We start from the raw sequence: 12,490 nt of genomic DNA on the forward strand, positions 1-12,490 counted from the left end.
AAAGTTAGTACGCTGATGATGGGAAATTAGCTATTTGCTAAATCTGGCACAGTGTATCTTCTCCCTTTTTAAGCGATTAATGCATTTTGCACATGGTCCCTGTAAGAAATAAACTAAATAAACTAAACTGCATAAAAATGTAATTAAAACCCAATAAAACAGAACAACGTAGACTTTAGGATGCTTCACACTGACTTCCATTTAATCGTTGATGTTGTTTGCTCGATCCACGACAAAATGGTCTGCGTTGTGAATGTTTTAATAATTTAAGCACTAATTTAATTGCAGGTTTGCTTATATTGATATTTAGGATCATACACCGACAGCCTATCCCGGAACACATTAAATGGAAGAACCTATAAAGACAACAACACCTCTTGTACCTTCCGTGGAAATGAAAGAAGCAGATATTTTTGTTTAATATTTTCCGTCCACAATTTAATCTTTTCTTCCAAAATCTCTGCCTCCAGTCGCTGCCCCCCTCCCACCGCACCCCCCACACCCCTCCTCTGCCGCAGGGAGTGGAGATGAGTGGCACATGTGCTGTGACCCACTGTAAATGACTGCTAATGTTTTAACTGGGAGAATTAGGCTTTCATCACGGAGACGAATGCAAATAGCGCTGCAATAGCACGACGTGTCTGGTGCGTGCCTGTGTGTGTGTGTGTGTGTGTGTGTTTCTGTGTGTGTGTGTGTGTGTGTGTTTCCGTGTGTGTGTGTGTTTCCGTGTGTGTGTGTTTGCACTGTCAGGGTGGCGGGCAGAGATTGGGGTCAGACTCATTTACAAAACTTAGCATCACGGCTCGAGGGTTGAGGGGATGCGGGGGAGAAAAGGGTTCCTCCGCTGATTATGGCTTGTGTAATTACGTGTGTGCGTGTTTGTGCCTGTGTGTATCTGCGTGTGTAATTACGGCAAGGAGTGATGCATGCCTGGCCTGTCCCTCCCTCTCGGCTTAGAACAGCGTGTCAGAGAGAATATGCAGGATTTAATTATAGACGAATTAAAATTGGTAATGAAATTGGGCATGAACAAACTACAAATAGCAGATGAAAAGGGAGGCCTGTCCCTGGGGGGTTGAGACGAAGATAGCGGTGTGCCTGCCCGCCCGCCTGCCTGCCTGCCTGCCTGCTCGGCTGTCTGAGCGCCTGTGGATGTGTGTGTTTCTTTGTGTGTGTGTGTGTGTGCGCTGATGATGACTGATTAGAAACATTCTGAGATAAAATAACGCTACCAGAGAACCGCTGCCTTGTGTTAACACCGAACAGGAAGCTGAAGGTAAAGTTAAAGGATTACAGCCCTCGGGCCAGATCACTTGTAAACGTGCAACGGAAAGCATTGTTTGTCCTGAGCACATAGTAAATGTTCTTACTTCCGTTTGGGAACGGGATTAAGGGAATGACAAATTCTCCCTTTTGAAGTGCACACTTCCCTCTGGAATTCGAGAGGTAATTTTTCTGACATTAGCGGCAAACATTAGCGTAAGATTCAATTCGATTTTATTTACATAGCATGAATAACAATACCAATTGTCTCACGCTTTACAAAACCCGAATCTGAATGCGCTAAGACAATGGTGACAAGAAAAAAATGCCTTTGTAACGGGAAGAAACCTTGAGCAGAACCCAGCTCATGTGGCTGGACCCATGTGCTTGAGGCCGGCCGGGGGCCAGGAGGAACGAGATAAACATACACCTGACTAAAGCGTACATGTAGAATCTGTTGGTGATACAAATACAAAGATATAGCTAGTGCATGTTACATAAATTAGTCCTATTAACAAGATCCAGTACCGTATCTCTTTACTAAAAATGTTCAGAAGGTGTTTTTTATAATTGTTTCACTCAGTATTTGGTGATTTTCAGCGGGCTGCTTCCCACTACAAGTGAGACTGGTTTGAAAAAGAATCCCAGCTCATTTTAAAACCGGAAAAAACTAAATTCAGCTTTCTTTATAGAAAGCCAAACTGTGTCTGCGTGGGTTCTCTCCAGGTACTCCAGCTTCCTCCCACCATCCAAAGACATGCTCGTTAGGTTCATTGGTGATTCTAAACTGGCCGTAGGTGTGAGTGGGAATGGTTGTCTGTCTCTCTGTGTTAGCCCTGCGATAGACTGGAGACCTGTTCAGGGTGGACCCCGCCTCTTGCCCCAATGACAGCTAGGCAGCAGCCCGCAACCCTTCACAGGACAAGCGCTTACAGAAGAAGAAGATGAACAATAAAATGTTCAGGAAGTAGCTGATCGACCCCGAGTGATATTAAAGCTTTCATTCTCTTCTCCTTCTCCCAGAATGCTGTGCGCCACAACCTGAGTCTGCACAAGTGTTTTGTCCGCGTTGAGAACGTGAAGGGGGCCGTGTGGACTGTGGATGAAGTCGAATACCAAAAGAGGAGACCACCAAAGATGACCGGGTAAGTTTTCTCACACACACACACGTATATGTTTTGTTTTCTCGGTGCACAGCCAAGGCTGATGTGAGTGTGAGTTTATGGGTCCTGGCACTATGATTGCTTAAGTAGACCCCTCTATTATTACCAAATGGCGGAGTCAGGAATCAAGTAAGGCTAAAAAGGGAGCGGCGGTGGGGGGGTTGCCGGGGCTGTAATGTACACAATGTATGTGCGTGTGTGTTTTTCCCCTGTTTGTCGACACCATTAGCAAGCAGCTGTGTGAGATGCGAGACAGGAAAAAACCTTGTTAGCGTATGTAAACAGATGTTCTTTCCAACCACCAGAGAACTCCGGGGATAATTACGCACTAACACCTGCACACCAGACATCAGACACTTTCACATGCACGCTTCGGCATCTGTTTAGAGGCTGGAGATGTTTCTGTTTGTGACAAACATCTTCGGGAGACTTGTCGTGGTGCGCAGGGCGAGGCGACATCTTTTCACATGTGTGCGCAATCTGTGATTCTCAACCGACCTCCCCTTTCCCTTTTTTTCTCCCTCTCTCTCCGTGTAGAAGTCCCACTCTGGTGAAAAATATGATTTCAGGCCTGGGCTTTGGATCCCTAAACGCCAGCTACCAGGTAAGGCATGTCCTCTCCTCGTCCTACCTCCCCCATCCCCTCTCAGTCTCTCTCATACGCACACATAGCAGCCAGTCATAATCAAGGACACTAATATCAAATCCCTCTTATAATTAGCCGATTCCCTAACGACGTTCACACCGCCGCCCTCCTCCTCCTCCTCTTCCTCCCGCATCGACACACGCTCTCACCTCCCACCTCACTATCTCACACCCCGCCGCCGTGCACACAAGCACACACGAAAATCGCACACCAGACCCATCCCTTCACCTCGGTGCAGACAGACCCACGCACACATGCAATTTAGTGACTGAGATGATTTATAGCGTCAAGTAGTTGTCAATTAAGGTTACTGCATAAAATTATCGCCTGTCCCAGAAAATCCACCTCTGAGCCTGTGAGAATTCCTTTTGTCTTTTTTTTTTTAAATGCATAAGAGGGGAGGTGGGGCGTTAGTCGCTGTCTCTCAGCCGGCGACGAACCTGTCTCGTCAAACATCTGGATGTGACCGCGTGGAATAGTGGTCGGTCCGGCCGCTTTCTCCTCTGCAGACACCGACGTTGCACGTTGTTTGTGTGCCGAAGTCTTGACTCGTTCCCTCTCAACTTTCCTGTTGAGACTTCAGTGTCAACACTCACACTTGCGACGGGGACTTGACGGGGGAAGAGGCTGTATATAAGTGCCCCCTAGTGGTTTTCAACGTTCAATGGCGCGTTAGTGGATCCAAGCTGTGTGCTCTAGACGGAAGAACTCTCCATCACACCTTGGGGCTGTTAACAGTGGAGATGTTTCAACATATCTTACTCAGGGGCACAGATTGGAATCAAAAGTGACTTCCCGTTTTTTTTTTATGCAGCTTCCCCGATTTGACTTACGCGCTTAGAAAATGAGAGCTCTACAATTTGAATTCACCGTCCAACTGTGTGTGTCTCTGTGTGTGCGTGCAGGCGGCTCTGGCAGAAAGCAGTCTGTCCCTGCTGAACAGCCCTCCCCTGGTGACCCCTCCGTCTGCGGCCAGCCTCAACATGCTGCACGTGGGCCACGATGATGTCAGCTCCACCGTGGAGCAGGTCAACAGCAACGGCAGCTGCAGCCCCACGCTCAGCCCTCAACAGTACAGGTACACACACATGAACCGCTTTAACGTTAAGCCCATATTAGTAATAATTTCCCCATGTGGGATCAATACAGTATAAGTTATTTATTATTATTATTATTATTATATACTGGAACATGTACATCCTTTCACGGAGGCCAGTTTGTCAAACTAATGGTGGTGCACTGTATCATTTTAGAGTGTGAGAATTTTTCATTCTAAAATTTCAAAGGGAACCTTCTTCCCTCTGTTCAAGGAGGAGATGTCCCAGAATTCAAAAATGCCAATACACAAGTTTCATTGGGGAGTTTAACCTCTGCTGGTCAGATCGTCATCAGAACCTAAGGTCACCTGGAGCGCTGCTGTCAGCTTCGCTCGAAATCTCTCCCAGTTTTTTGTTTGACATCAGTAGGACCATGTTAAACCGGAGATACGATGTAAAATAGGATGAGATAGGATGTAAAAAGCGGGACGAGATGGGCAGGCGTTGCACTTCTTTCGATATATTCCGCATTTTTTTTGACATTTTACAAAACGGGCAGGAAAAAGTGGTGGAATCTGCTGATACTGGTTTACGTGGTGAATTTACCAGAGAGGTCCGATGTGGGTCGGGGGGAAGGGCTCCAAATTCAAAGGGAAGAAAATAATTATCAGATCATATTACGCGGTTTAGGCTTCTGTAGTTAGCCCAGACTCTACGATTAGATTAGATTAGATTCAACTTTATTGTCATTACACATGTACAGGTACAGAGCAACGAAATGCAGTTTAGCATCTAACCAGAAGTGCAATAGGCAGTAAGTGCACGTGACATAAATAGTGTGGTGTATAAGGTTTTTACAGCATATGGACAATATTTACAGATCAAAACCTATGTACAGGTGAGACCATATATACAGGTTAATGAGCAGGATATACATAATGATTGAATGAGGTACTATGAACATATTATACAGATGGATTTGTTCGTTAAATGTGAGTAGACTATAGACTATATATGACCCTACGCAGACCCAAACGGCGTAGCCTGACGTGCACCTCCTCAGAATTGTAACCATGTGTTGCGGTGATGCAGATTGATTGTCTTGGATCGGTAAAGATATAACACATCAAGGAAAGGTTAACCGAAGAGGTTCGGAGATACAAAAACACTCGTACGACTCGTCTTCGGCGAAATTTTGGCGAAAGTGAAGCAGGAAGTAGAAACAAAACTTAAACCAACTGGTAAAAAAGACACAGCGCTGACTATGGGTGAAGTTGTGCTGGAAAAAAAGATGCCAAACATGGGTATGGTAAACAATTTTTATGTGTCATATAAAGGCAAAATTGAAAGTATTTAAAAAAAAAGCAACCAAAATAGGCTCCAAAGGGTTAAGTTTGTCATAATCTAAGAATCTTTTCCAAGACTTTTCACCCAGAATAATAAATAACTATTGGTTAAAAACGTTGAATCATCAGTAAAACCCCAACATTCCCAATAAATCGTTTGCTTTCATGTGTTTTCACACAGTCTAGTTGGAAGTATAATGTCTCCACAAGTTCACCAGTGAGTCAAGTAAAAGAAGAAATTCCAAAACCTTAACAATGCACGCTGCAAAAATAGCTCCAAATAAATTAGATTAAATAAAACTTTGATTATCAATCTGGTGTCACTGATATCAACATAAAAATTCAGCTTTTAGCATCCCCCTTGAGACCCCAAAACCCACCACCTCACCGACTCAGACTCTGCGCTCTCTCTCACCCAGCCACCAGGTCCACGTGAAGGAGGAGCCCACTGAGGTGGAGGAGGACAGCCGGCCCGTGTCCCTCCTGGCCGGCGTCACACACAGCCTGCCATTGCCGAGCGACGAGCGCGACCTGGAGGAGGATCTTCCCACGGAGGAGCTGGAGTAGGACAGACCCGAGAAAAAGGCCAGAGGGACGGGACCCGGTCGAGGCTGATAACAACCCCCCCCCCCCCCGTGCCCTCGCACCGGAGCGAAGAGAAAAAAAGATACCAACCGTACACTTCAGAGAAAAGAGAGAGAGAGAGAGAAAAAAAGAGAATGTTTTTTCGTTTTTAAGAAATTTCAAGTAAGACATTGAGAAACTCCAAACAGGGTTAGATGACCTTCGTTACTTTCAGACGCAAAAACAAGACTGTGGAGCACTGCTTTACCTCCCTGTGTTGCTTTCCCAACACTCGGCTCAGAGGTGTAACACCACTCGATGCATACACACTCACACACACACGCACACATTCACTTGTCAAACCGTGTCTCGTCATCCTCCCTGGAAAAAAAAATCGCCCTCTATGTAGAGACCCCCCCCCTCCAGAGGCGTGGACACACTCACACTCTCTCCCCTCCCCTCCCCTCCCCTCCCCTCCTTGTCCCACCACCCTGCACACACCCTCGTCTCTGGCTGCCTGGCTAGCCATTTTATCTCCGTCAGCTGAGAAGACGCAGATGTGTGTGTGTTCGAAATAACAACACACACAGACACACACACACAAGGATCATGTGTATATAGATTCGGAGCAGTCACCAGGGGCTGTGCAGTATACCTCTCCTTCTCCCACCCCCCCCACCTCTTTGAGTCAATCACTTGCTTTTTCATTTTTCTTCATTTTTATTTTATTTTTTTTTTAAATTTGATCAAAATGAAACTCTTGGGCTTGAAGATCGAGGAGGAAGGAAGTTTAAGATTACCTCCAACAGTACTCAGAGCAGGCTTCTGTCCACATCTGCGTGAGAGCACTGCCCCGACAGGACAGGACAGAGGCGGCACGGCCCATCCTCTCTCCCCCCCCCCCCCCCCCCATCCACCCCTCTCCCCGCCCAAACTTCTGCCAGCAGCAAGACACTTGGTGAGGGGGACGTCTGTTAAACTTTAAACGTCTTTGCTTCTTAAGTGAAAAAAAAAAAAAAAAAAGACATTTTTCCTAACCCCCACCGACAGTGCATCCCTTCTCGTTCCCCAAACCCCGGAAGACTGCAGGAAAAGGACCGTTCGGTGCTGTCCTTCTTCTCTCCTCCGTCCGCGGACGGAGCGACGAGCGCGGAACACTTTTGAGAGAAAAAGGAGGGGAAGCAAGCGGAGAAACGACGGAGGAAGCGTCTACAGAAATATTGTGACTAAGAAAAAAAAAAAGAAAACTGTTGATGATTATGGAATATAACAAGAAAAAAATGTGTGGTAGCTTTTTGTTGTCATTTCCTTTTTTTATTATTATTATTATTTGATGTTATTATCATTGTTTTATTTTAATTTTTTTTTTTTTTTTTTGGGGAGGATCAATATTTCCAAGGTGGCGCTCTGTTTTGACGTACCTTTTCTAAGGATGCTGTTTTGTTTTTTACTTTTATCGTATTGTAAGTTGTTTGATTTACTCTGGTTGTTCACACCATTCCAAATGAGTATTGGCAAGCAAACAAAGAAGAAGAAGAAGAAGATAAAAAAAAGCGCAGTATTGTCCCGAATGATACCCGGCCCCTCCCTCCCTTTCTGTCCCAAGTGTAGCAAGACAAGAAATTTGGAAAATAGCACTTAAAGTTGCCATTATCCAGACTCATTATTTAACAGCTGAATCTTCTTTTTCTTTTAATTCTCTCTCATTCACTCGTTTTTTTTCCGGTCGCGTATTTTAGTTGAGAACTATCCGTGATGCTTTAAAAAAAATATATATATACATATATATATTATTACTGCAGTCAGAGAATACCTCATCCCACAAAGGTTCTGCCTGGAACTGTGTCCAAATTGTTAAAGAAATAAAAGGGGGGAATTCTTTCTGTGGGACACCAAATGCGGCAACTCTGCTCAGCTTCGATTCAAAGCTCTATGGTCGTAATAGTTACTGTGTAGAAGCTATCTGCAATTCACTGTGTGAGTTTGTTTTAAAGGAATAGCACGTGAGATTTGTTTCTTTTGTTTTTGTTTTTTGTTTTTCCGTGAGCATAAAAGCATTACTTTTCTCTACGGTGCCATACCAAATTTTAACATTTATTTTAATCTATTATCTGCTTATTCCCGTTTTATTTTTGTTACAGGTAACCAAAGAAATGTGTAGAAAACCAAAAACCCTGTAGTTTATTTTGCCCTTTATGTTTTTATTTGCCCCATCCCCCGCCCTTCTCCCCATCCCCGTCCCCCGCCCCTTCCCCCCCCCCCCCCCCCCCCCCCCCCCTTAAAAGAACTGGCCAAAAGACAAACAAACCAGGAGTTTGAACTCTTATCGTTGTATTCATGTGAACTGTTGTGTTAAAGCGATTTCATGACTTACAGTGCTGACCATTCCAAAAACCAAAGTGTGTGAAGCCAACTAGAATTTGGAGACGGTTACGAATGACTCATGTTGCGTATGAGGCCAAAAAACTAGTATTAACAAACCTCGCACGGTTCCTCTGAAAAACAAAGAGAAAAAAGAAAAGCACTTAGAGGTAAAAAACAAAACAACAGAAAAAAAAACCCAACCCCCGTCTTTCCCCACACTCAGGCTCAACTGTGTTCCAAACACGATCCCAGAACTGGCCCTTACGACGGCATGGCCTAAAAGTTAGGCACTCGTGAGGCGTTCAAGCGCGTAGTTACTGTCTGAGGTGCCAGAAAAAAAAAGAGGAAAAATATTAGTTTTCAAACACCTGCTGTTACAAGGTACTTTTTCCGATGCTGTTGTGATTAACATTCGGAGGTTTTTTTAAAAAAAAAAAAAAGAAAAGAAGAAACGTCCTCTTCATCTGTACGTAGTATTCACAGGAAGAGGACGTGTACTGTAATCTGCTTAGAGAAGTCACATCTTTGGAGAGGGAGGAGTTATTCCAAATACTAACACAACAAAGAGGGAACAACTATTTTAAAAGAACATACCAATGTAAGAGGAACATAACCAAGGGACATCATGTGATCTGAAGTCGGGTTCATATTTTCATACTTTATGTCAAACTCGTCTCTTGCACTTCAGGCGTTTTTTATTTTATTTTTTCTTATTTAACAAAAGAACCTTTCCGATTATGACTTTGTGTTCAAGCAGGACCGCTTCCTGTCACATTAGAGACTGATTTCGTACAAAGTACAAAGTGGCGGACGGAGGCTTCTTGAAACGAGATAAAAACCAAAAATAACACTACCTCCTTTTCGAAACAGTTCAACACATAGCCAATGGGAGACTGAACGCTCTTAAATATTATTTTTTTTTTCTCCTCCATTCTTCCTCAAACTCATGATAATAATATGAATGCCAAAATTGTTCTTACACTTAACTGTATGACTGACAAAGAAAAAAAATAATTAAAAAAAAAAAAAACAGAAGAAGCTGTTTGTTGATCCGGACTCCCTAACACATCTGCTCGAGCCCAAAAAAAAAAAAAAAAACATAGAGACGTTTCACTTTCCATAGAATTAAAAACGACTACCTCTCCTCAGACCACAACTAAAGCACTCTCTGCTGCGTCTCGAAAAATGTGTTGTGAAGCGCTCCACTGCGTGTGGACAGCTTTCCATCGGCTGTGTAGAGCTGACTGACTGTACCCCCTGCGCCCTCATTAGCACTGAGCTAAAAAACAAACAAAAAAAAAAAACAAGAGTGCACATTCGCGATCAGGCTCAGCTCTCTGCCGGCGAGAAGCTGCACGTTAGCGGCGGTTGCAGAGAGCCGGTTGTCGGAGGTAGTGATCACACTAACACACAAACACACAAACAGGAGCGTAGAAGCAGGGCTGCTATGGGTTAGTGCAAACCGAGTCTCTGACCATCCAGATATCCAAAGACCCACAACACACAGCAGAAAACCACTCACAGAGACACCGAGAGGACTAACGCACCGAATGAAACTCATCACTACTCCTCCTACTACTACTACTACTACTACTACTACTACTAGAAATATCCAAACCAAGAGGAACTGCTGCATACAGTACATAGACGATCTCTGACTCGTGCTTTAAGGTACACCTGTAAACAAAGCTGTTTTATAAAGATGTAGATTGTTCACAGGTCACCATGTAACACTTCTGTTCTTTCTCCAGCTTGGCATAACATGACGTATTCTTGTATATTAATGCTTGGCTTGTCTCTCCAGGGCATTCTTTCCCGTTTTGTCCTTTGATTTTTTTCTCTTTCTGGGGCTTTTCCTTTTTCTGCACCTGTTTAGCTATCGTAAAGCTTTCAGCTCTGATTCCTATACTGTACTGCTAATGCTGAAGTATATGTATTTATCATATTAAGTGCTGCAGGTATCTTGGTTTAATAGTTTTGTTTCTGTTCGTTCGTTTCCTTTTTTGTTTTCGGTTCTTCATGAAACGTCTGGGACGCTGATTTTTTTAAGTGTATTATCTCTCTCTAAAAAAAAAAAGAAAAAAGAAAAGATTAAAGTTAGATCAGTGGTTTAGGTAACACCTGTTTGTATATTTATCTTAGCTAGGTCTATTTTGATACTTTTTTGTCTCTGTACTGCATTTATGCATTTTTAAGGAAAGAAAAAAAAAACAACTAATGGAAAACAAACTAAAAAGTTTCTTCATTACGTATTGATACCTCAGAAGGACTTTTTCTCAAAGACAGGACCAAAACCTCTGAAAAGAAAAAGAGAAAGAGGAAAAAAAAAAATATGTAAGAATATGTAGCCCCTCTCTTGCTTTAAAAAATGCGGAGCTCTAGAAAGGTATTGCTGTTGGTCCTTTCCGGTGCCAATATGTGTCCCTGCTCCCTGTGACCCCTCCCTCTGACCCCTGACCCCTGTCATTCCTGTGCTGAACTCCGACCCGCAGAGCTGTCAATCATCTGCAGGTGCCATTGGGGGTGTCACTGAGTCCAACACCTGGCCGGTGGTTGACCAGACGCACGCCCCATCTCCCGGTCCCGCAGAGGCAGATCAAAGACTGACGCCGTCGCGTTTTTTGATCCTCCTCCTCTTGCGTAGTCTCAAGACCAAAATGCGGAGTGGCTCTCAGAGATGCAGCTCATCCTCTGACTACCAAAGGCATTGCGAGCAAACATTGCTTAGTCCAAACGTCTGAACTGTAACCAAACTGTAACCAAACCAATGCCACAACCTTAACCAAACAAAACGCAAGCTACTTCCAAAACTCTCCATCGACTTCACTGACCACCTTTACCGATAGCTGTTATCTCTCATACGTCCACGTGACGGTGTCGAAGGAGCAGCCTCCATCCCGTTGGCTGGTGACTGACTCAAAGGACGCGGGGAGATGTCAAATCCTGATGTGTGATTGGACAGTTCTGAGGTGTCATGCGAGGGGGAAGGGACTCTCAAAGCGGAGCATTGCCTGACGGTATTATCGAGTAGACAGCCAGAATCCGATGGAACTACCACTTCTCTCCTCTCCTCTGGTTAAACCTTAGGAATGTGTGTACATTTTCAGCAGTGACTCTCTGTATTGTTTCTTAGTTCAGTTTACCTCTCTTTATCCTTTTGGTTTTTGTTATGTTTCTTGTTATTTGAAAGTGTGACCCGAGGAAGAGGCGGGAACAGGGACTGGGCGGTGGCTTCAGACAGACAGTGGAGCCCAGACCTCTGACCCTCCGCCCCGGGTAGCCATGTAATGCCAGTCACTGCCCTTTCCTTCATGCTGTATAAAAACACACACATATATCTGTGTATTTGTAACCTGAATCTTCTTGTGTCTGTCCATGCAGACAATAAAAAAACTGTACAGTAGGTCTAGTTGCATGTAATCTGTACTAATTATTGACAATGGCATTATAAAATGCAATAAAATACTTATTACACTGTCAGATACGGAGTCCCTGTTTCTTATGCACATAAACATGGAGAGCTGCAATAAATTCTTTAAAAAAAAAAAAACATTGTTTTACATTAAACAGAAAACCTTATCAATTATCTCAAAACATTAACAACATATACCGATCAGCCACAACATTACAACCACTGACAGGAGCAGTAAATAACATTGACCATCTTGTGACAGTTCAGTGTTCTGATGCGAAACTTTTGGACCTGTCATTCATTCATGTGGATGTTACTTAGACATGTAGCACCCACCTAGACCAGACCAGGCACCCCCACCCCATAGCAATGACACTCCTTGATGGCAGCAGACATCCCCAGCAGGATGCAGCCTGACACAGACACACACACACAAAAACACTTTAGGAACAACTAAAAAAAAAACATGACAAGACAGCACAAGGTGTTGACCTGGCCTCCAAATTCACTAGATCCCAAACTGATCAAGTATCTGTGGGATGATCCACAGAGGCCCCTCCCCTCAAAGGCCCCCACTAACAACATCCTGTTGCCAGACACCACAGGACACCCTCAGAAGACCTATGTCCATTCTCTGATGAGTCAAGGGAGACCTACACTATATTAGGAAGGTAGTCATAATGTTATGTCTGATC

General features: G+C 44.0%; 1 protein-coding gene across 3 annotated transcripts in view; it reads left to right on the plus strand.

Annotated features, from left to right (window-relative positions):
• foxp4 (forkhead box P4) overlaps positions 1–8,271 on the plus strand; it is a 112,810-nt gene extending 104,539 nt beyond the window's left edge. For all 3 annotated transcript variants that reach the window (XM_084543723.1, XM_084543722.1, XM_084543724.1), the window contains exons 15-18: positions 2,287–2,408; positions 2,964–3,030; positions 3,978–4,150; positions 5,875–8,271. In XM_084543723.1, coding sequence (XP_084399849.1) covers positions 2,287–2,408; positions 2,964–3,030; positions 3,978–4,150; positions 5,875–6,022 — 510 coding nt within the window. In that variant the 3' untranslated portion in view covers positions 6,023–8,271. The remainder of the gene's footprint in view (positions 1–2,286; positions 2,409–2,963; positions 3,031–3,977; positions 4,151–5,874) is intronic.
• The last annotated feature ends 4,219 nt before the right edge of the window (positions 8,272–12,490 follow it).

Source organism: Chelon labrosus (assembly GCF_963514085.1).
Source record: "Chelon labrosus genome assembly, chromosome: 4".
In the NCBI taxonomy this organism is placed as follows: domain Eukaryota; kingdom Metazoa; phylum Chordata; class Actinopteri; order Mugiliformes; family Mugilidae; genus Chelon; species Chelon labrosus.